Genomic DNA, 24,969 nt, shown 5'->3' on the forward strand with positions numbered 1-24,969 from the left:
GGAGCTGAATGTAGGTCTTTTTTCCCTGCACTGGGAGCACAGGATGTCAACTACCTGTGCCAACACCACAAAGCCCCTGCCCAGGTATCCAGATTGAGGTGTCTGCTTATTTCTATCAGTATTCTCAACATATAGAACATGATGAGTTTCACCACTCCTTTTAATACAGGATTTCTTAGACTCTGCTAACTTCCCATTTCATTTATTGATTATCATTTGGAAAAGGTACTAAGGACAGAGCGGTGGTTAACCGACAAAAGACAGTACCTACCATTCAGGACACCATTGCTGGGGGAAGGGGCCTGCAGCCCCACTAAGGGAGTCTCTCAAGCCTGGACCCTTCTAGGTTTTGACCCGTGCAACTTTGGTTTCCAGGATTTGGCTAACCATCAAAGCGGGTTCAATAGCTTTTCCCTCAAGGCTTCCTTTCCTAGAAGCCGTTCTCTACTCGCCACAGGGGAAAAAGATTTAATTAACCTATAAGAAGAGACAGATGCCTTCATTTAAACTCTTGACTTTCCAATACATCCTAGCTACTTCTGGAAGGCTCTACTAATCACCCTGGCAATTCAGACCAGACAGCAAACAGACTTCCGCGGTTTGTGCAACAACGAAGATTAATACAGGGCAAGAACAAACGCTAAGAAATCCAAAAATAAGAAATCAACCAATACTCACTTCCTACATTTTACCTGTGGTTCCCTCCTATATTACAGCGGAACCTCATTTCTTCGCCTGTATCAGTCGAATCATTATTAACGGTATATTAATATCATTAAGTGTTTTCATTTAATAAGGTTAACATGTTACCATCATTACGACCTTCTTCTTTTCATCAATATCTAACCAGCTCTTTTTTCAATAGCAGGATATAGTCTGCAATCCGTTTGTTCGATAATGTTCAGTTTCAGGAAGTTCGCATTCAGTTGAACAGCGGTTAATTGTCATTTATTGGGAAGGTTGAGGTGTGGTCATCGGATATTATATATGTTCATTGATCCATCATTTCCTTATTAAATAGCATAATTATAACATATACGAAATTTATAATATTTCACCACGTTATTAGTTCTTTCATCTTTGCTGAACGCCTGAAGAAGTTGTTAGATCTCTACGCAGGCTGATCTTCGCAGCTGACTAGCGTTTAAAGACAGAGTTGAAGATTTATCACAGGGACGATTCGTTTAATTACCTGTTCTAACCAGAGATTTGCTTTGACAATTATGGGGATGTAACGCTGATTAAAACGAGGTCAGTGGTATAGAAGCCGCCGTATTAATTGTTTAGTTCTTCGGTTATATTCGATTAATTTTTCATTGTTGACAAGAGCAGTACGTCATATTTATCTGTCACAAAGACGACCATACAATTCAGGTTAATTATCTGTCGAGACAGAAAATACGTATTATTATGGTTCATTGTTCGGCGAAATTAAACGCACTGGCCAACTGTCCTCAACCAACCAACGCGGTTGTGCTATTGGTACGCATATTTATTAGTGAAACAGCCTTCTACACCAACATCATATGGACATTTCCATGTGAAAAATGTATACAATGTAATTTTTCTATGTCTGTTCGCTCTGGAAGGTTCCTAATACTGAGATTGTATGGACATTACGCCAATTTCACTAACTGTGACTCAGATAAAATGTGTGTATGCATTATGTGCCCATGTCCTAAAATGTATGTGGGAAAACGCTAATTTCTTTAAAATTAAGAGTGCCGTAGAACACAGAAGCTGGTACTCAGGCTGGCAGAAAATGGAAGCACCACTGGTGGAACATTTTTTGACGATAACCATACGACACACTGACCTCCGCTTTTGTGCTGCTACAGCAATTTCAGGGAGATTCTCCTCCTACATGAATTATAGGACAAGAATTATCCCCCCTGCCAAGCAGAAACCGCCTCATATATAAGTTTAGAACAGATTCCATTGGATTAAACAGGTCATTGATTTTCTGTCATCTTTAATACCGTGTTCTTAAGAACACTGGAACAGGTGTTACTTATCAGCTGTGCACGAAGCTCAAATCCAGAGAGAGTCAGCTACCAGAGGAAGGTGTGGTAGGATCTAACAGCTTCTGGAAAGCGCTTGTAAGAACTAATAACATTAGTGAGCTTAATAATTGCTCATTTCAGCATATGTATTATAATTGTATATATATGTGTTTAATAAGTGATGGATTCAATAAGACATTGAAAGCTATGAATTGATATGATGTAATATCCATTGACAGATTACCCATATAGAACACCTCATGCATGTAAGTAAATGGCAAATCAAGGCACGGATGAAGGTAATCAAGAGCTAATTTCCTCGCGCGATGCTCCTGCCAGCAATGAATTGAAGACTGCAATATTTATGACTGAACTTTCGTTATCAATTGCAAGAACTTGGATTTATATGAATTTGGATTTATATGAATGTGGATACACCTTTGAAAGGACTATTGAATGAAAAAAGAGAAAAGGTTTAGTTTAGATTATTGAATGAAAAAAGAGAAAAATAATCTGCGTGGATGATACAAATATGAATTATAATATTGCATGTTATGACATTGTTCCTTATTATTAAACAAGAAATACCACACTTAAACTACGCTGCGGGTTACGTGGTTTGTATGTTAATGCTTATTTAGACGTTACCTACATCTTTGTTACCTTTATCACACAACGAAAACCAAAATCGGCATAGTCCAAGCATGTGCATGCCGCTACATCGCGTAACTTAAATGGCGACCGGATTTACGCGAAAAGTCAGCCTCGGAAATACAGAATCCGGCTGCGACAACACTCACCGCAGCGAAACAGCTGGGGGGCTGCATTGGCAACACCAAACTGGTGATCTCTGAGGGCAACGTTAACCGACGTTCCACTGTACATTAAAACAGATTCTTAATAGCTTCCAAAGTTATTATCTGGAAATGTCAACTGAATGTTTCCAAGCAGAAATACAAGGCAGAAGGATAGTAAGGAAATGGTCTTTCAGAACTATGGGGTAAAATGCACCCTCTTGGGCCAGGTAAACTTATTAAAGAAGAAGAAGAGTTTGGATTTATATCCCCCCTTTCTCTCCTGTAAGGAGACTCAAAGGGGCTGACAATCTCCTTGCCCTTCCCCCCTCACAACAAACACCCTGTGAGGCAGGGAAGTTTCGAGAGACTGAGGAAGCTGTGACTGACCTAAGGTCACCCAGCTGGAGTGGAGTGCACAGGCTAAATCTTGAATTCCCAGATAAGCTCTCATTGTGCTCAGGCTGGCAGAGCTGGGAATCAAACCCGGTTCCTCCAGATTAGATACATGAGCTCTTAACCTCCTACGCCAGTTGAAACGAACAAGAAAATAAAATTATACCATGAACATTTATTGCCTTATGCACATACTTTTAAGTTAAAAACTATAGACATTAAAAGCTGAATGAAAAAGACAGTCACTAGAACACATAAATGGTTACACAAAGCACATAATGCAAAGACCAAATTCATTTCAAACAAACTGGTCTTCCTCAGAGGTCAAACTATCACACACACATGGAGTGTTCTGAAGCAGCTGCCTGGGGCCGTGACTGGTCAGTTGAGAAAGAGTCAAAGATGGAGCTACTGTGACTGGGTGAGGGAAGACATTGGAGAGCTTTGAACTGCCCTGATTTGACGGAGTGGCTTTACAACCTGCTTCATCCATCGAGAACCTGGGTGTGATCTTGGATTCCTCCGGGTCGTTGGGTGGCCTTTTTCCATCTTCGACAGGCCAGGCAGTTGGCCCCCTACCTCTCTACTGGGAGCTGTTATTTGAAGTGTCTGTTAACCAGGCCACTCCTGCAAAGAGCTCAGGAGGGTAGACAGGAAGCTCATCTCTTTCATTTTACTTTCACAGCAACTTGTGAGAGACCTGTGATTTACCCAATGCAGGTTACTGGAAGGGTGTGATTGGAACCCGGGTTATCCAGTCTTCATCCAACACTCCAGCCTCTAAACCATCTCGGCAGCAACCTGCCATCCAGATTGCTCCTATCCTCATTATGAACCCAGAATCCCACCTTCACAAGGACAATAGGATGTCTGCCGAGGGTTTCTTTGCATCAACGTATTTCTTCAAGCTCCCGTTTTCACTTTTTAGTCTCCCTGAGCAAGCACCACTTGTAGCCCAAATGTACTCCTGCCGGCCACCCAGAGAAGATTTCTAATAGAGCTGCAGCTTTTACTCTGGCCTCTTCCTTTGCCCATGGCCAGCCTGGGCGGACGCAGTAGCTGCCAGGGATCGAGGGCTGCCTTGCCCCTGCCGCAGTGCGGAGGCATGGGCGCAGGTAACGAGACGGGTCTCCATGGCTCAGATCCCTCGCCGCTCCCCAGCCTGCCTAGCTTCGCCTTTCCCAATCCTCGCACGGTTGCCCATGCCTTCCCCTTTACCCCGCTGCTGCTGGCTCCTTTCTGCTTCTCGAATGCTCATTTCAATATATCAATGTATTGATACAACAGTTGGCTTTTGCAAGGAACAGCATGAGCAGGGTCTGTTTCTCATCCCACCTTGCCTCCCACACACTCTCACAGTTTCCTGACCTCCCTCACATGACTGGGAGGGCTTTAAAACTTCTGTGACAAGCGCTTTTTTAAAAAATCCAGCCTTCCAGCAGCAGCAGTGAAAGAGAAGCTGGGAGAGGGCAAGAGAGACTGGAGGGGAATACCCACTCTATAGTTATGAGATCTGTGCCTTTGAGAGGGGTGCAGTTAAGAGAACCAGGTGGCGAGGCCTGCTTCAGAGACTCAATCCATGGGGAGGACTGGGCTGTCTCCTTTTATGATAAACTTGGTTTTGCCTTTTACTTCTAAAATTATCCAGTGTAAGAAAAGAAGCCGCTTTTGATTTATAATTCTTACCCTTTCTCCTGTGTAAGAAGACCTCGGGGTTTACAAACCTTTCTTCCCCTTCCTCTCCCACACAGAAGACCTTTAGAGGTAGGTGGGCCGAGACAAGAACTGTGACTGGCTCCATGTCACTCCTGCTAACAGGAACGTAGGAGGAAACACATCTGGTGTGCAATTCAGATAAGACTCCTTGCTGTTCATATGGGAGAAGGGAAATCAAAACCCAGTTCTCCAGATTAGAGTCCATATGCTTTTGACCACTACACTAATGTACTTAAGCTCTCGCTTTGGGAGAGGAGTGCGGTCGTGGAAAATGGTCACTTCATCAGAACAAATGTTTTTGTTGCCAGGCGCCCGGCTGCTGTGCAGGCTAAAGTGCATGAACCTGTTTGGTCACCCGTGACTGTCTACAGGGCAAAACAAGAAGAGAACGTAGGAAATCTCAACTATAGCCATATACAGGCAACAGTTCAAACCAGCCCTAAGGGGTTAAAATTCTTCTTAGCTATGCCCAGGCACAACTGCTGAAAACTCCCAGTTAGCAAGAGACAGACCAGTGAAATGCATCTGCCCACAATTTAAAACATGATAAATTCTATCCCATGGATTACCTGATTCTCCAGTTTCAGTTGCCGCAGTTTCAAAGTTTCATCATCCAAGCCACTGGGAAAGGACAGAAATGCAGGTATTAGTAAACCTAAGCCTCATCATACAATAATAAGCTGATCTGCCTTGGCTTCCTTACTGTTTGGGGGAGGATCCAAGTAATCATTCATTCTTTTTTCATGTTTCCCCCCCACTTTGCTATGATACCATAATACTTTCAGATGTTATATGGCTAGGAAGATGCACATTTTTAAAGTCCTGCCTGCATCAGCACTATTTTCCTCCAGCCCCTGTGATGGCTATTTTCCTCAGTACTGGAGGGGTGTTTTTTAAAGAATAGAATAGAATAGAATAGAATAGAATCTTTGACAATAAGGATTGGACACATGTAAGGAAATTGGTTCCATATGCTCTCAGTGTACATAAAAGAAAATACATTTGTCAAGAATCATAAGGTACAGCACTTAATCATAAGGTACAGCACTTAATGATTGTCATATAGGTCTAGTAAGCAATCAGGAAACAATCAGTAGTAATGAAAACATAAAACAAATCATAAAATAAAAATAAAATGTCGTAATAAATGCCGTACAGGCTATAAATGTTGAAGGAAATAAGTGGGCGGGAGGGAGATGGGTAATAGGAATGATGAAAAGTAGTGCAGTAATTATATTATCAAGTATATAATAAATAGTTTAACATTATCGGTGGGAATTATTTATTTAACAGAGTGATGGCATTCGGGAAAAACTGTACTAGCTTGTTCGTGGTGCAGTGCTCTGTAGCCGCATCGCGCTTAGAGGGTAAGAGTTAAAACAGTTTATGTCCAGGATGAGGGGTCAGTAAATATTTTCACAGCCTTTTTTGACCCGTGCAGCATACAGGTCCTCAATGGAAGGCAGGTTAAAGCGAAACGTTTTTCTGTCTGATTATTCTCTCTGAAGTTCAGTCGCATCTTTGTTAAGCCAGAACCAAACCACACAGTTATAGAGGGTGCAGATGACAGACTCACTGATTCTGTAGAACTGTATCAGCAGCTCCTTGGGCAGCTCTTGAGCTTCCTGAGTTGGCTACGCGAGAAAAGAATACTCATGCTGTGCTTTTTTTTTTGATGACATTTTTTGATATTAGGTGACCATTTTAGGCTTTAGATATGATGGAATTTAGAAATTTAAAGGTCTCTCACTATTGATACTGTGTTGCCCAGTATTGTGAGAGGAGGCAGGGATGGGAGGGTTTCTCCTGGAAATCTGGCACGACCATTTCACGGTTTTAAGTGTGTTCAGTTCTAGATTGTTCCATAAGTTCAATGCAGGTTAGTTGTTCAACCTCCCGGCTCGTATGCGCGGCTCTTATCAAGAAACTTCAATGAGACTCAATCACTGCCGTCATCTGCAAAATTTCAGTATTTTAACAGGATGGATCGCTTTGAGATGCAGTCATTGGTATACAAGAGAGAAGAGAAAGTGGTGAAAGTACACAGCCTTAGGGGGGGCCCCCCTGTGCTCATTTTACAGGTGTCTTGATGTACCTTTTCCTAGCTTCACCTGCTGTTTCCTATCTGTTAGAGAGCTTGTGATCCACTTTACAAAATATGCTCAGGTACTTGCATGAAGCTGATTTAGTTTGGTTAGAAGAACTGTCCGGTCCTGATAAGCATTGAATGCTGAACTAAAGTCAACAAAGTTAGGACCCTTGCATAGGTTCTTTACGGCGATTCAAGATGCTGTAGGATATAGTGGCAAAGCCATATTAATGGAGCATCGTCTGTCGATCTGTTTGTTCTTTCGGTATGCAAATTGCAAGGGGTCCAACAGTGGATCCGTGGATGGTTTTCAAATGGTACATCACTAGGCCTTTCAAAAAAGTTTTCATAACTACAGATGTTAGGAGCAACCTTGGTCTGTAGTCGTTCAGTTCCTTGATGGAAGGCATACATCTTCGGCACTGGGACGATAGTGGAGTGTTTGAAACAGGGAAGGAACATAGCACATCTCTATAGTGATTTGTTGAAGATTTGGGGTGAAAATGGGGAGACCAATTCTTTTCGGACAGCACACAGACTTTTACAAAGAAGGTGTTATCTTAGTCTGGGCCTGGTGCTTTTCCAGGCTTCTGTCTGTGAAATAGATCTTGCACTTCCTTTTCTGAGATCACCAGGGGTTGTAAACCCAATGAAATGGGTTCAGTTGTAGGAAGTTTGGCTATTGTTGGTGCGTCTGAGATAGAGGTTGTGGAGAAAGGTGACTGTAGATTGTTTTCAAACCTACAGTAGAACACATTCAGGTCGTCTGCCAATTGCTGATTTCCTTCAGCTTGGGAAGGTGGTTTGCTGTAACCGGTGATATTTTTGAGAGTTTTCCACATGTTTGCTGTTTCGTTTGGTGAAAACTGATTTTTTAGCTTTTCAGAGTAGTTTCAACAGCAGCCAACAGTCAATATGCTAGTTCCCAGTTTTCATTCTTTTTTAAGTTTCTGTCCTTTTTGGTTGTGTGCTGCCACTACCTTTCCACTTATACTTCCACAACCAAAAGGGCTAGAGCAGGGGTCTGCAACCCGCAGCTCCAGAGCCGCATGCGGTTCTTTCGTACTGCGGCTCTGCGTGGCTTGGGTCCTCTCAGCCTCCTTCGGAAAATCACCCTAACGGTTAATGGGAAAGAGTCCCCAATCCTAGAGAGGCATAGCCCGAGACGGCTATCCCAAGCCACTTCCGGCTTCCCTGTCCCAGCTGCCTGGTTGGCTGATGCCGGCGTATGGTGGGGGCGGAGCACCGCTGGTGGATCCTCTTGAACAGGTGAGCAGCGAAGGGCGGGAAATGGAAGGGAGTTGCAGGAGCGCAGATTTTCAGTGCAATCCTAACTTCAGTCCACCCTCCTTGAATGGGGGGTCAGGGGTTGACCCTGATTTGGGTGGCCTCATTTTTCCCTCCCCCAGGTCTTTCTTGGGGGGCGGACCACATGGGGGACCCCATCAGCGCCACCTTGGGTTGCAGACCCCCCCCCCCCCAGCAGCCCCACTGAGCTTCAGGGGCTTTCCTGGCAGATCCTCAGCCATGGTTGTCGCGGGTTGCCAACTCCCAGGACATTTGAGGGTAGATTCTCAGAAGTGGTAGCTTTTGGGACCAGGGCGGGGGCCATGCTCAGTCAGGAATATGGCTGTCAAGTCCACCCTCCATGGCAGACATAGAAGTCTGTTATTATTTTTTAAGAGTTCAAAATGTGTTCTTTACATAAATAAAATATAATTTTCTCTGTAGGACTTCATGGATTTCATAAGCAACACACTATAATTGTTTATACAATACATAAATGTAAAAAACAATATATACAGTGTTATCTTCATTTTAAATGTCAACAAGTATTTGGGGCTCTAAGTGTTTTCTTTTCCGTGGAAAACGGGTCCAAATGGCTCTTTGGGTGTTAAAGGTTGTTGACCCCTGGGCTAGAGACTTGCCTTCTTTTTAAAAACCCTACACAGAGAATCCGCATGGGCACAGCTAGGACACAATTTTAAAAGCAACTTCTAACTGCTAAAACATATAGAAATATGTAACATTCTCAAGGAGACACTGAGCTCAGTTGAGAATCAGTGCAAAGGAGGAGGCACTGAGGGGCGGGGTACCTGCTCAAGCTATGAAGGTGTGGGAATTTCCAGATATTCACTACTCTTGGGACCATGCTGTGAAATCTCTGCTGCCATTTGGGGGTTGTTAGGCCATCACATACACCATCCCCAAAGCACCCAGCCATGATTGTAGGAAGGAACTTGTAAGGAACTTGCTGATACAATAAGGGCTCTTTTTCAAGCGAAAGGTGAATGTTGCTTTACTTGATGTTTGGGCAAAAGCGCCAGCGACAGACCCTCACTACCACCACCTTCCAATAACAACAAGGCAGGGACACCACTCTCTGACCTGGCTTGTCAGACTTTCCTACCAGGAACTGAGCTGCTTTTAGAAGCAGTGGTAGTGGTTGGAGACAAGAAGCACTTTCCCTCAGCCCTGTAATTATCCAGAAGGGAAAAGAAGCCTGTTATTTTAAAACTTTTCTTGCCAAACCTCTTTTATAAGGCATACCAAAATAATAATATTGAGGCAGAGACAACTTAACAGATTAAAAAGGTTTACTTAACAGAGGGAGATGGGAATGGAAGATGACTAACTTGGACAAAGAAATGGATGGCAGCAGAAATAAATTTACAACAGAAAAATTTGGGAAGAAGCAGTATTTGTTCTCAGGCACAGACATAAGTTTCTTTCATTTCAGTAAACTTAGGTGTTTGAGATAGTACAGTTACTTAGATGGTACAGTTCCTTATATAAGATGTTATTCTGGCTAATGGATTATTTCTCACACACACAGGGTCCTATCAGGTGTGGGACATTAATTTCGGTACCCTCACTCAGCCCTTGCATATAGAAAACCCTCGCAACAGAACATAAAACAGCCTCTTGAGGAAAAGAAAAGAAAAACCCAATGCGCCAGACTAACTGGTCTTTAGGATTCTTCTTCCCTCTTCCTGAAGGAGATATCTCTAACTGGTTATATCTATGGCTCTTCAGTTTGAGTCCCTCAATAATCCAACCACCAATACAGTCTGGTCTGCATATCATTTGTTTGAACCACAGCAAGCAGGGCTGTCCCCGCAGTAGGGCAAGCCAGAATCACACACAGACTGCCAGGGTTTTCCCTAGAGAGATTTTGGCCCAGCACAGGCAAAACTGGTGTCCCTCAGGTTGTTTTAGGCAAGGAGAGATCTTCCTCCCTCCTGGCGACATCAGATCTACTTCACCCAACCCGAGTGCAGGGCTGCCTCAGCCAATCAGAGGGCTCCCCTATTCCCAGGCCTCTACGCCTCACCCTGGATGTCAACAGTCACTTTTAAAAGGCACCCATGCCCAGGTGTACACAATGTGGATTGGTGCCATGGGTGATGCTGCCTTAGGCGCTGTCAGGGGTACAATTGTTAAGCTAGCATCACCAAACTTTCAGGATATCTTTAAGAGACTCTCCTGATGCTACCACCCAGGTTTGATGAAGTTTGGTTCAGGGGGTCCAAAGTTATGGACCCTCAAAGGTGTAGCCCCCACCTCCTATTAGCACCAATTGGAAACAATGGGGGCACCCCCTTTGGGAGTTCATAACTTTGGACCCCCTGAACCAAACCGCTCCAAACCTGGGTCTCCCGAAAAATTCCTGAAAGTTTGGTGCTGCTAGCCTAAAAACTGCGCCCCCTGCAGGCCAAAAACCTGAAAAACACTAAAAATACAAAAACCACAAACTAACCTAATTTTTGTGTGCACCCCCCACCCCAGCTATGCCCTTATATAATGGGGGGGAGGAGATCCTGCAAACTGCTCCAAGCACTCTTGCCTGGGGTGTTGCAGGCGCAAGAAGAGAGCGCGCCTGCATGCACGCACACACATATACACGTGTACCCAGTGGTGGGATTCAAATAATTCAACAACTGCTTGTTCTGCCGAAGCGGTGCGAACCTGCTGAATCCCACCACTGCGTGTGCCGCCACGCTGCGCCCACTTATCCCAGCTTGGAGATCTTCTATGGCGGTTCCGCCATGCCGCACCCCACACACAGCGGGGCGTCCCTGGCGTGCACAGGTGCAGGCGCTCCCATGGCGATGGCGCGTGCAGAGGACCGAGAGGGCGACCTGAGTCTGGCAGGCAGGCAGGCAGGCAGGCAGGCGCGCCGTGGGTGGGGGTGGGGGCGCCGTGGCCTCTGCCCCGAGGACTGTGGAGGGGAATCGCACACGGGTCTTTTGAACGTTCACATTTCAAAGCTCCAACCGTGTCTGCGATACTCACGGGCGGACGGGCGGACGGGCGGGCGGCAGAGCCCAGGGCGGCAAGTCCCACGGGTACGGCTGCTGCTGCTGCTGCTGGGCATCCCCGCCGCCCACCGCCCCACAGCAGGGAGGGGCGGCACCAGGGCGTGCGCTCCCGGGGCCGCCGCCGCCGCCGCCGGGGACTGTTTGTGGCGGAGAAGGAGCCGGCGGGGCGGCCAACGGAGGCGACAGCGCCTCTCAGCCAGCCCAGGCCCCCGCCCGAAGAGCGACCCAACAGCGCGCACCCCGCCGCGGCGGAGGAGAAGGAACGGCGGCCAAGCGGTGCCTCTGCCCAGGTGCAAAGGGCGCCCCGCCGAATCACGCCCCCTCCCCCCTCTCCGGCCTTACCCGGCCCCGCTGCGAGGAACAGCCATCCCGCGCGTGTCCGCCATCCCGCTGTCGCTATGGAAACCGAGCCGAGGGGGGAGTGCTGCGGCAGCCGCCAGCCTAGCAACCAGCCCGGAGCTCTTCCGCCATTGGCCGAGGCCAACATCGCGGCCTCTGATAGGCTACTCGGAAGGTGCGGGAGCGGCGGCAATCACTGAGCCCCGGGCAAGGGGGCGGGGAGGCACTCTGGAGGCGGAGCCCGCGTGGGGGGCGGGGCTTCCCTTGCCCAGGCGGCGGGAGGGGGCGGAGCGCCTCGCTCGTCCTGGGGGGACTCGAGGGCGCCTCCGAGCACGGCCGCCGGCCGCCCCCTCCCCACACCGCCCTCTGCCTGCAGCCGCGGAGGCCTTTCGGGCGGGGCAGCCGCGGAGTTGGGGCGCAGCCCGAGCCTTCCCTTCCCCCCAGGTTCGCCACGTGCCGCCCTGGAGAGCCCCCCCTCCACCCAACGCCCCCCTCCCGCGGCCCGACAGCGGGGGGGGGGTCCCGGCGTGGCCCTCCCATGGCCCCCTGCTGATCCACGCCGCAGGGCCTCTGCTTGCGCGGGGGGGGAGGGGGAGACTTTGCACTCCGGGTCGGGCGGGAGCCAACGGGCCCTGCAGATGGCCTGCAGGCGGCGCATTCCCCAAGTGCGCGCTCGCCCCGCCCGCCCGCCAGGGCTGCGAACCTGGGAGCTGCCGGGACGTTTCGTGTCCATGGGGGGGGGGGGGGGCACAGGCCGGGCGCGCAGTCCGCTTCCTGAGCCCACTGGGGCGGGGGGGCGGGGGCGGGCGTGTCCTTGTGGGGCTTTTCCGTGGACCTGGAATGAGGTTCCGCGGGCTGCGCTGCGTTGCCCGGCTGCTCCTGCTGCCGGATCCGGGCTGCGCGGGGGCGGGGTATCTACGTCACCCGGCGGAGTAGGGGCCGCCCCTCCAGGCCTGCTGTTGCCGATTGGCCCGGCGCGGCCCTGGCCGGGAACGCCCGGTTCCGAGGGCCGGCCCCCATTGGCCACGGCGGCCACGTCACACCCAACGAGCCTGCCGGGCGCCAAATTCAAAACGCTGGGGCAGCGGGGCGGGCGGGCAGGCGGGCGGGGAGTGGCTTTCCGCGGGCGGCGGGGGCGCGCCGGTAAGTAGGGCCGGGCAGTCCCGCCGGCGGCTCCAGGGTCTCCTCTCTCCCGGCCGGGTCGACCGGCAGCCTGACCCCCGCCCACCCCGGGTCTCTCCCTCCCTCCCGCCGGCGCAGCGGAGCCCCTCCCGCCCCCCTCCAGGCTGCGCGCGCGAAGGGAGCCGGCTGGCACCTCTGCTCCTGGCCGGCCGCCGCCGCCGCCTCCTCTCCCGGAGCGGCTGGGGCAGAGCGCGGCCGGAAACCCCGCAGAAGCCCCGGAGGCCGGCCAGCCGGCCGGCCAGCAGGCGCAGAAGGAAGAAGGCGGACGGAGGTAGGGGCCGGCGGTCTTCGCTCAAGTGTGGCGCGTGGCTCCAGTTCTGCTCGGACAGCACGAAAGCATTTGCAATTTATAAACTTCCTAAAAATGTCAGAGGTGGCGATTCTGTGCACTACGCGACGAATTAGTTAAAGCTGGAAAATCGGCGGAGGAGTTTTAGAACAGGAAGCAGGGCGCGTATTTCCGCCCCCCCCCCCCCCCCGGATTTTCACTGGTGGGTTTTGACAAAAAGTGTTTTTTTTCCCCTTTGATGGCTTCAAAATTATTGGGATTTTTGCAGTTCTAAGCCTGGCCCCTTATGGATTTCAGGGGCACTCAGGGCAGCTTCACATTTGATGTGACAGATGTCACTGATGGCCACACCTCAGACACATGAGCGCCACTATCTAAGTTGCCTGTGGTCACACCCCACCAACATCCATCCATACATTCAGATTAATCTGGGTAATTAATTTGCAGAGGGTGCCACAAAACTGGGGTCTTTAACCTAAAGAGGTGGCTGTGAGTAGTAAGTCTTCAGTAAGAAAAGGAAGATGGCATTTAAAATGAATATAGAGTTTATTGAGAGATTTGGTACAATGGTTGTGTATGTGCGGTGGGGAGAAATGACTTATCCTAAACAAGTAATTGCAGTTCTAAACCAAAACATGAACACGTTCCTTTTCTCCAATAGTTGCTGCAATCGTTGATGTCTCGTTGTGGGGGAATTGGAATGTAAATTGACCATTTCCAGTCTGTGGGCCATTGTTATGTTTCCTGTATTTGTTGGCATATTCTTGTCAAGATTTTGATGGACTGTTTCTATGGCTCTATTGATATCCCACCTGCTCCTATGATATCCCACTGTTATCCCACTGTTTCTTTCAGTTGGTCTCAGTGCAGCTTCACTTTCTAAAACTGTAGGTTCTTCAAAAGATTCTCCTTGGAAGTATATTGTTCCCACTTTTTAAAGTTTTGCCTTGTTCAGTTAATGTATTTCCACATTGATCTTTCAGCATGCTTATCCTTGCTTTGATCTTGTTTCATTTCTTGGATCTTGTGGAACAGATCTCTTGTTCTTCCTTTTTGTTGTTCTCTTCTGTTTCTTTACACTGGTTATTATAATAGTCCTCTTAGTCTCTGCATGCAGGTTGCTGGAATGCTGCATTTAGATGTTTGATTCCATTTATGTTGGTTATGTTGATAGGCTTTTGCTGAATCTGATGTTATTCAGTCAGTCTTTGTATTATAACTCCTGACTGGATGTGCTACATGTCACCTCTCTATTAAAGCAACTCCATTTCTTCTGTTGTCATTCTTTGAGTAAAACACTTAAAATGTCCTACTCCAGCCTACTTTAGTTCACATTCCCATTTCCCATTTTATAGTTTCAAGTTTTCCTTGATTCATGCATCTCACATTCCATGATCCTATTATCTGCATCAAATGGCTTTGGAGTTTCTTTTTGCATCCATTTACGTCAACAACTGAACATCCTTTCAGTTTCAGTCTAGTCACGTTACTTAGGATAGCACTATTCGCACTTGTTCTCTGCTCTTGACCAGTAGCTGCTAAGTACCACCTGACCTGGGGAGTACCATTGCTGCTTTCTGTGCAGTACTAACCAGGGTTAGCTGCAGTGGCACAGCTGTTGTCTATGGAAGATCCTCTGCCGGTGTCATCCTCCACTACTGCTGATGCTGATGCCCAGCAGTGAGCCTTTGAGAACTCCTCCGTGCCCTCGGAACTGTCTTCTGCTTATGAGGCTGCTCATCCCTGAATGGGGTAGGCGCATCTTCGTCTGGTGGCTCAGCTCTCACCATTTTGCCCTGAGTGACTCTGCTTGGAGTTTAGATGCCTTATGGCATAGGTGTCAAACTCGCAGCCCTCCAGATGTTATGGACTGCAGTTCCCATCATCCCCTGCCAACATGATGCTGGCAGGGGATGGTGGGAACTGTAGTCCATAACATCTGGAGGGGCGCAAGTTTGACATCTGTGCCTTATGGTATTGCTCCCAGCTTTGCTGACACACAAAAGCTCCCTCGCCACGTTAAAGTGTGTATCCAAAATGGGGATACGCTTTACTACTAGTCAGTAAATGTATATAGCTCAAGGGGAGCACCATAGCTTAAGTCTAAGGGGAAGCGAACTGGCAGTATTTTTGAGGTTGTTTCATGGGATGCTGGAGAAACCTGGAGTGGCTCTGTATGTTAGAACAGGAGACAAACTATCACCTCCATGGAATGTTGCGGGTGTCTACTGGCTTGCATCTGTAACAGCTACAGAGAGGCTATGACTGGACATATCAGTTGCACTAGATCCTGAGCAGGTTAGCATTCGTCTTTACATTGCTGATGATGTATCTGATTATAAAAAGAACTAGTGATAGCATTTTATTCCTATCTGGTCCAGTTCCTTTAATAAATGTCTCCTATGGTGGCTGTTCATGAGCTCTGGGCCTTATTTCCCTTTTACAGCCCAAACATGGTTTCCTATGGTTGCCGATCTCATTTGATCAATTACTTCTGCTTTCCCTGAAACAGCTGTGAAAGCAAATAACCACTGAGTACCTTTTTTGCAGATATCTTGGAGACAGTTTTTTCCTGATGTCCCAACAGCATTCAGAAAGGGCTTTCTTCTCTTCTGCGTGTATTGTGTAGTAGTGGGAGGCACAGCAAATGAGCACTCCCTTCCCCCATCCTCCACAGGGTGGGTGGCATACCATGACCAGATGCCAAGCCCCCTCCCTCCCCCCAAACCAGATGACAGGCCCCCCTCAGCTTGCCCTGCATTCCTGGCATTTGAATTTTTGTTCATATTTTATTATAGTTTTTGCTGCTACTGTTATAAATATTTTTAGTCACCCACTCTATTAGGCTTTCAAGAGACTTTCTGCAACCTGCCCTGCCAGGTTCAGGAGAAACAAATTCTTGAATCCAGTGGTCAGAATTTAAAGCAGTTTTAATAATAAAGGGAGCTGTTTTCTTCCTGCTGTGACTACCAATTAGAATGAGCTCAATTTTCAATGAAATTTCAGAGTTATCTTCTGTAGCTTTGGCTCAGTTTCTGCTCCCACATTCTTCTGAATTCTCTTTTCCTTCCAAAACTACAGGGCAATAATCTAGTTATCTGTATCACAGTGGTTCCAGGGAGAAGTGAATAGGCCTAACACAGGGTCAAAAGGGCATTCCCACACAGAGTTTAGGTATCCTTCTTGGTGCAGAAATGCATCTGGTATTTAGGAGCTATAGATGTCTACAGCATACTTACCTTGTCTTTGAAAGTATCTCACTCATTCTAAAAGAGGAAATATTTCATTGCAGAGGTTTTTTCCCCAGAACTCCCTAAATTTCCAATTTTTTTCTTGATTTTCCCTCAGCCCTTCACATCCCTGCCCTCATGTTGCCAGGATATAAAGAAGCTTGCATAAGTTACCAGCCAACAACAATTTGCTTGTTTATACATTTCTTTGTCGGTTGTTTGAAATGCATTGATTGCATTCTTACCACAGAAGTCAAGGTTTTTCATGACAGCCTTTGCTATAAATTGGGATTCTTTCATAGAAACATTCCATAGGAGACGTATGAGTGCCTGACTAGTGTTTGGGAGACCATCTCAGATCCCCCATCCCAGAATGTACGTTCACGGTGTGAGCCTGGGCTCTCTTCTATCCTCTTTCAGCCTAACCTGCCTCACACCAGTTGTGAAGATAAAATGGAGAAGGAGATTTTTAAAAAATGCTCTGGGTCCTCATTGGGATTAACAAGTGTATGGTAAGTTGTCCTGAAATGCTGTTCCTTGTGTTTGTAGGGTCTGTTCATGTGTCTTCAATGGAGGTCGAATACACTGGCCAAGGATGAAGAGCAACCCTCATAGGCCCTTGATACTCAAGAGACGGAAACCGCCTCTCTTGCCTGGAGATCCATCTACTGCTCTAGCCAGAGAGGACTCTGATGGACAGGGCAATGGGTCCCTTAGCCACCAGCATGCAAGGACCAGGGAGCACAGCCTGAGCAGCAAGACACCTGGAACCCAGAAGTTCCCTTCTGGAGATAAGATAAGGAGCCATCCTACAGTGTCAGACACTCAAGCACTGGCCATCTCTGCAGGGACAGATGCCCAAACTATCATGGAAGCGCTGGCAGCCAATGAAAACAAAGGTGGTAGCTCCAGGCCTAACAAATGTATATTTATCAGTAGTGGTAGCAACACTCCTGCTGTGGGAGCAAGAGACGTTCCCCAGCTATTACGATCGGAAGACAAGCCCAACTCTCCCTGCCGCAAAGTCCAGGAAGAAGAGGATGCGGGATCAAGCTCTGGGGCAATGAAAGGAACAGCAGTTTGGGCCTTGGAATCGCAATCTATGGAGCGACAAGAACAGACTGGAAACCGTATGTAGATCTTTGTCTTCTATATGTGCAATGAGAAGTAGAAGCAAGGCTTATGTCCCAGAACAGGAATGAAGGGCTACTGTGGTGAGCCACAGACCTCCGTGCTACATCTGGGTATGATCTGGGAGCCTGTGGGGGCTTTCACATGACCTGTCCTTGTGAGTGGATATGATCAGATAAATCAATTGCTATCCCCAAAGAGGCTGTTGGACCGCACGTGCAGAGGCAGTGTGGCTGGCCTCTTGGAAGGCAGATAATTCTCATAGTTTCACATGCTAAGAATAAAGCTTTTGGGGATATAAGATTGGTGTGCCTCTTATTTTGATTCAGAAAAAAAATGATGCTTCAGTAATTTAAGGAAACAGGTGTAAATGAACTGGTGAAAATGGAGGGTTTTCCAGGTTCTATGGGTTGTTCAGATCACATAAGCAGAACACTGAGATTTTTTTAGTCTGTTATGTTGATCTGGTGGTGTAACAAAATAAATCAAAATCCAGTGGCACCACCTAGATCTGACAGAGTAGACTGTGCATCTTAATCTCAAATTGAAATAAATGTTGCTTCGCTCTGTCTCACAAAAAGTTATTAGTAGATTGTATATTCCTCCACCACAGAACTCAACATGCCAAACCTTTGTTGTAGAATGCACTGCCTGGGTTCAAGTGTCTCTCTAGCCCTGCTTCCCCCGTCTCTTTGAAAGTCTGATGATAGTCATTCAGTGAACCATAAAAGCTCTTGTATCAAAGTACCATGTTCAATCATGCACAAAATAATGGTGTTGACAAAGGCAGTGTGTAAAAATGAATGATAGTTCCCATATCTATTCAGAGCTATATTCTAATATGGAATCATGCAGTTTTCTCAACCGCTGCACCTTAACTGGCCATACTGTCATCTCTATCTGAGACCAAATATTGTCTTCAAGGTGCCCTTAGATTTGTATCTTATGTACGTTGTAAGCCCCATTCAAAACTGACTGTGTGTGTAATTGTGGCTCCTCTTGCAAGCACACAACCGGAACACCACCTCTCTTAGCCGTCACTCCCACACACACGGTCTGTCTCTCCGCCCCCAAGAGCTAAGCTCAGCACACATCAGTTCTGCAAGGACTATTTTTTCTTCTGCAAAAGAATCTGCAGCCAGGAAGAACAAACCTCCCAGTCAAACATTCTCCAGTACTTCCTCCTCACATTTCTGCTCTTCAGAAGCCTCCCAGATGAGTGTTACATAATTGCCTTTACATGGTTTTCTGTTTGAAATAGTTTGAAACTTCATGTAATGTTTTTCCCCGAAAACAATGAGAGACAAAGCCCTGTAGTATCACAAACTTCTGTTGTTTACTGCGAAGGAGAATCAAAGTACGTTTGCAGTGAGGGCACTGTCAGGATGCTGTAGGGGTGCCGGGGCTGCTTAGCACTTTGGGCTTATGGGGGATTGGAAATATTGGTCTGTATTTCATTTCTTGCAGCTTACCACCAGGTGTTGGCCAAGGTCAGCTCCAACTTACTTTTGCACTTATCAAACTGATTGCATATTTCTCTGTCTGTTCAAGGGGTGTCTCCTCACTTCTTATTACTGATGTTTGCATGCAGAAAAGTAAATTCTTGCTTTTCCCAAGAATTGCCTGAATAAACCTCTGTTCTTTACAAGGTGTTGTTTCTTTCACTGGAGATTTGACAGGCACATACTGTCCAAAACAGAACCCCTGCACCCCAGGAAACTCCAAACTGCTGCAGCTCAGCCATTTGTTGCTGGCATTTCCTTGAGGAGAGCACTGATCCTTCAACAGGGAGAACACCGACTTTGTTCTCAGAAAATCCTGCGTGCAGTCCTTGATTCATTGGCTGAAAGACCTGGGGCAGCGCATACGCCAGGCCTTGTGTGGAATGCGGCGCAGGGGGGTGGGGGGGTTGAGCCTTCAGATTTGGATAGCGTGTTATTTAAATGCAGCCGTCACCTGGCTAAAGCAGTTCTGCAAGCATCCTTAGAGGCTGGCGTGGTGTTGTCCCCCCTCCTTCCCCAGGGCTTGGCATGTGCAGCTGCTTTGCCAGGTAGCAACCCCTTTAAACAAGGCCACATGCAAGTATGACGGCCACATGTGAGTTCCTTGTCCTTTGTGGGCAGAAAAGTGAGGGGACAAGGCTTGAAACTGAAGGAACTGAAGAAGTAGTATTTGGCCAGAATCTCTCTCATAGAGACACAGTAGGTAAGACTACCAGCATTTTTGGATATTAGCTTAAACTTTGCAACATAAAGAGCTAATAGTTTCTTAACTTATTAAACTCACTCTGTGTGTTAAGTGCTCTCAAGTTGCTTCTGACTCATGGCAATTCTGAATCAATGTCCTCCAAAACATCTCATCATTAACAGCCTTGCTCAGGTCTTGCAAACGGAGGGTCTTGACTTCCTTTATAAAGTCAATCTTCGCTTTTCCGACTTCTTTTAACCTTTCCTAGAATTATTGTCTTTCCAGTGGCTCTTGTCTTCTCACTATGTCGCCAAAGTGCAACAGCCTCAATTTAGCCATTTTAGCTTCTAGTGGGAGTTCAGGCTTGATTTGATCTTGAACCCACTGATTTTGGAGCTTCACAGTGTCCATAACATTCTCTTCCAATGCTTCAAAGAGATCTACTGTCTTCATGTTGGCTTTCTTCAGTAGTGTTAGGGTCTGTAACTTCGGTCATCAAAAAAGACTCAAGAAGGTTTCAAGAGCTTTATTGGAACTGCGGTTGTCAGCTCCAGGGACTCAGATAAGCAATGTAAAATCCAAAGTTTGGCTCCTCTTGGCCTCCTGGTATATACCTGTAAGTTACAGTATGGTTCAACCCATAATCCCCCCACCTTCGCATTCCCATAATATCAGCATTATAAAGGATGGTGGGAACAGAAGCATTGTTTACAGACAGGCGGTTCACTCCTTCAGAGGAAGGCAAATAAGAGTGAACATTTACGCTCTATTGACTAGTTACATGCAAACGGGGAGGCCTCCTTCGCCTCGAACAATGATAATGGCTGGGCCAGCTGTGGGCTTGGAGTGGACTTGCGAGCTGCCAGGCTGAGAATGGTGCAGGCCTGACATTCTGCTCCCCTTAAGGCCCCCTCCCCCCTGGGCAGTCAGGGTGTGCTTTGTGGAATGTCTTTATTAAACGAAGGGCACACACATGAGAATGATGGACCCACTCATTGAAACTGGGAGGTAAGTTAGTCCATGCCACTAGATACTGTAGCCAGTCATGGTGTAGGTGGGAGTCCAGGATGTTGGCGACTCCGTGATGCAGCTTGCCTTTCACCAGGCGGGGCTCCAAAGGCTTTGGGGCTGGATGCCAACCGTCGTTCAGGGCTGCTTTCTTGAGAAGGCTGAAATGAAAAACGGTTCACACCTCATAAGTTCTTAGGCAGTTCAATCTCCATTGCCACTGGATTTATCACTTGCACCACTGTAAAAGGTCCAATGAATTTGTGCTCCAACTTGCGGGTACCTGGAAGGCCCCTTAAGTTCTTTGTGGAAACATAGACATAGTCCCCCATGACATAAGACATGGGGTGGCGTTTACGGTCAGCCTGCTTCTTGTAGTCCTCCTGGACCTTCCGCAATGCCTCTTGTACTGATTTCCAGGAGGCTTGGATGGTTGCCCCCCTTTCATGGAGATCGGGCAGGAGGTCTCCCGTCAGAGGGAAAGGTTTGCTGTCCTTACAGTAGACCACATGAAAAGGGGCTCTTGCCCATGCTGGAGTGCACGGCATTGTCTGCCCAATCATCATTATGGTGGTTCACATAGCAGCATAAGTACTGCTCTAGACCCCCATTGGTGCATTCAGTTTGGCCGTCTGTGGTGGCATGATACGCCAATGAGAGGCCTCACTCGACGCTCAAGAGCTTCAGAAACTGCCTCCAGAATCTAGACACGAATTGGCTACCCTGGTTGGAAATTATCTTGAGCGGGGCAGCATGGAGGCAATAGATATGCTGTATGAACAATTTTGCCAGTTTTTGCGCTGACAGGATCCCCCCACAGGGTACAAAGGGAGCTTGTTTGGAGAAGAGTTCCACCACTACCACCCACATGACAGTCTTCCCTTTGCTGGAGGGGAGATCTGTGATGAAGTCCATTGAGATCACCTTCCATGGGGCCTTGGGTGTGGGCAAGGGCTGAAGCAAGCCTGGCTGCCTGCCAGGACATGCTTCGCCATGATGCAAGTGGAGCACCCTTTTATATAAGCCTCCACATCCTTACAAAGAGATTGCCACCAAAACTGTTGGAGGGCCAGCTGTAAGGTTTTGACTAACCCAAAGTGGCCCACTGATTTCATGTCGGTGCAACCAACAAGAACCTTCGCCCGGAGGGGGAGCTTGTCCCCCTTCAACCCTGGGCTCATGCCGATGGGGAGGCCTCCTTCGCCTCGGGCAATGATAATGGCTGGGCCAGCTGTGGGCTTGGTGTGGATGTGCAAGCTGCCAGGCTAAGAATGGTGCAGACCTGACAAGTGGCCAGTTTTCAAACCCATACGCAGCAATAAGGAATACTGTGAAATGAACTAACTTGATCTTGGTTGCCAGTGACCCAGCCTTACACTTAAGAATCTTTTCTAGCTCCTACATGGCTGCCCTTCCTATTCCCAATCTCTTTCTGATTTCTTGGTTGAAGTCTTCCTTTTGATTGATGATGGAGTCAAGGGATAAAAAGTCGTCAGCAATGTTAACTTCCTCATTGCCTTTTTTAGACTTTTTATTCCATTTCTGTTATCTTTATTTTTGCTTCTCATTTATCTTCAGCAATTTTGAAGAGTTTTCTCAATCATTCATTGAAGCTTTTCATTTTCTTTGGCTACAGGAATAGTCTTTGCACATTCTTCCCTGATAATTCTTAGCGGGATGCTAACAGTCATCTTGAACTGGGGCATTTCTGTTGTTTGCTCTGCTTTATTATTATTATTATTATTATTATTATTATTATTATTATTATTATTATTATTATTATTATTATTTATTAAATTTCATATACCGCCCTATCCCCGAAGGGCTTGCTTAAGACATAGTTAGCAGTAGCATCCCTGGCTCTCTTTTTCTAGCCAGATGGCTCCTTATCTCCCTCCTGATCTTGGGAGGGAGACATCAGTTTTCACACACTTTTCCTGCTTTTTGCATACGTGGGAATGGGACAGGTTGGGGGGTGGTGTCAGTGAAATTATACTGGGGGGGAATTGGGGATTGGGGATTTCTTCAGAACTGGCTTGTGCAAAGCCAGGCATCAGGTGTCCAGTTCAATAAACACTTCTGGTTGATGAAATCCAGAGTGGTCTGCGTGGAACCCTTGACCTCTAGTTCCAACCCATAGTTCTTCTGGTTTACATTCTCTTAGTTCTTTACACAGTCTTTAAATTCTTTAGGAATTTAAATTCTTCAGGAATTTTCCTTAAATTGGGGTGTTGTGTGGTTTCCAGCTGTATAGCAGTGTTCTAGTAGTATTTTCTCCTGATGTTTCGCCTGCATCTGTGGCTGGCATCTTCAGAGGATCTGATGGTAGTAAAGCAAGTGGAATATTGTAACTGTTAACAAGTGTAAAGGGTGCAATTAGCAATCTTGATTTGCATGTGTTGGGTGGGATCCTCCCATTTAACATGTAAGTAACCATGAAGAAAGCATTAGCAATTAGTGAGGGCATCTGCATTGTAGTAGCCTGGCCTTTTGATCCCTTTGATTGCTTACTGTCTAGAGTGGTGGGTGGTGTTCACTAGTCATTTGACTGCTTACTGCCTGGAGACATCCCTTGTCTGGGTGGTGTTCATTAGTCACTGTCTTAATTCTAGCATTTTTCAGTACTGGCAGCCAAATTTTGTTCATTTTCATGGTTTCTTCCTTTCAGTTGAAATTGTCCATGTGCTTGTGGATTTCAGTGGTTTCTCTGTGTAGTCCGACATTGTCTGGTTGTCAGAGTAGTCCAGAATTTCTGTGTTTTCAAATAATATTCTGTGCCCAGCTTGGTTCATCACGTCTTCTGCTACTTCTGATTTTTCCAGCTGAATTAGCCTCAGTGCCTCCTTTGATTTGTGTCAAGAGGTCCTTTTGGCTTTAGACAAGTTGCATCATTAAGAATACTGCTGCTCTCACTTGCCCTCCACTCTTCCCCAGGGGTGGATTGAGTGCCATTTTCCAGCACTGATTCTTCTATCCTTTTAGATTGTCTCATCCCAGGGTTTTCAAGGTAAGGGTTGGTCCGAAGTGGTTTTCCGTTGCCGCCTTCTGCACAATACTAGCCAGGGTTAGCTGTAGTGGCACTGCTGTTGTCTACAAAAGATCATCCGCCAGTTTCACCTTTCACTATTCCTGCTGCCCAGTAGCTGGTCCTTAAGGATTCCTTTGTTCCCATCACCACTGAAACTGTTTGTTCTCTTCTGCTGATCTGTCCATTGATCCCTGAAGGTGGTAGATGTATCTACCAGACTGTGACCAAGTTACTCTACTTAACATGTAAGTAACCATGAAGAAAGCATTAGCAATTAGTGAGGGCATCTGTTTCCCTGAATATAAGACATCCCCGGAAAATAAGACGTAGTAGAGTTTTTGCTGAAGTGCAAAATATAAGGCATCCCCCAAAAGTAAGACGTAGCAAAGTTTTTGTTTGGAAGCATGCCTGACGAACCGAACACAGAAAAAGAAGACATCCCCTGAAAATAAGACATAGCGCATCTTTGGGAGCAAAAAAACCAAAGAGGAACCAGGCTGCTGACGCTCAACTTTAAAAAGGTGGCAGAACAGCTTTTAAACTGACCCCTGGGGGAAAGCCGACAGGAGCTGAGGTGACTTCGGTTCGGAATACAGTATCTATGGGGATGCAGACAGAGAGGGAGGTTTTTCTAAATCAACCACATACAAGCAAGGAACATAGCAATGTGCCTGTGACAAGGGATAGTGTCTACAAAAGACTTGGGGGTAAAGCACATAAATCCCAGGTTAAGGACAGAGGCAGGGTATACAGGTGTCTCTATGCTATATAGTAGAAGCCTTCGACCTAAAATGGGGAAGCTGGAGTACAGAGTTTTGAAGGAGGACTTTGATATAGTGGGCATTACAGAGACATGGTGGAATGAGGAGAACCAGTGGGATGCTGTTATCCCAGGTTACAGGCTCTATAGGAAGGATAGGACAGGGCGCATTGGGGGTGGAGTTTTTGTACCTTGTGTTGCCCTTTACATGAAAGAGAGCACAGTGTCACATAAAATAGACAATGAAAGGGGAGCTGGTTCCCCCACAGAATCACTGTGGATATCAATACCAGATGTGAAGGACAGTTTAATATTAGGAATATATTATAGTCCCCCTGACCAAAGTGCACAAGAGGATTCTGAGATGGAAAAAGAAATTAGAGAGGCCAACCAAAACAAAAATGTAGTGGTAATGGGTGATTTTAACTATCCCCATATAAACTGGAAAAATGCATGTTCAGGTCATTGTAAGGAGAGAACATTCCTGGATATGCT

At 46.9% G+C, this 24,969-nt stretch overlaps 2 protein-coding genes across 4 annotated transcripts in view; one reads left to right on the plus strand and one right to left on the minus strand.

The window, feature by feature from the left end:
• TULP3 (TUB like protein 3) overlaps positions 1 to 14,920 on the minus strand; it is a 39,529-nt gene extending 24,609 nt beyond the window's left edge. Inside the window, exons 1-3 of the mRNA XM_048509530.1 lie at positions 14,846 to 14,920; positions 13,943 to 13,948; positions 272 to 323 (exon numbers count right to left, since the gene is read on the minus strand). Coding sequence (XP_048365487.1) covers positions 272 to 323; positions 13,943 to 13,948; positions 14,846 to 14,920 — 133 coding nt within the window. The remainder of the gene's footprint in view (positions 1 to 271; positions 324 to 13,942; positions 13,949 to 14,845) is intronic.
• Positions 11,942 to 24,969, plus strand: part of FOXM1 (forkhead box M1) — a 48,244-nt gene continuing 35,216 nt past the window's right edge. Inside the window, exons 1-2 of one of the 3 annotated variants that reach the window (XM_048508802.1) lie at positions 11,942 to 13,332; positions 16,910 to 17,490. In XM_048508802.1, coding sequence (XP_048364759.1) covers positions 16,956 to 17,490 — 535 coding nt within the window. In that variant the 5' untranslated portion in view covers positions 11,942 to 13,332; positions 16,910 to 16,955. The remainder of the gene's footprint in view (positions 13,333 to 16,909; positions 17,491 to 24,969) is intronic. The other 2 variants (XM_048508803.1, XM_048508801.1) reach the window with 2 other exon arrangements.

This window comes from Sphaerodactylus townsendi, linkage group LG10 (assembly GCF_021028975.2).
Source record: "Sphaerodactylus townsendi isolate TG3544 linkage group LG10, MPM_Stown_v2.3, whole genome shotgun sequence".
NCBI lineage: Eukaryota > Metazoa > Chordata > Lepidosauria > Squamata > Sphaerodactylidae > Sphaerodactylus > Sphaerodactylus townsendi.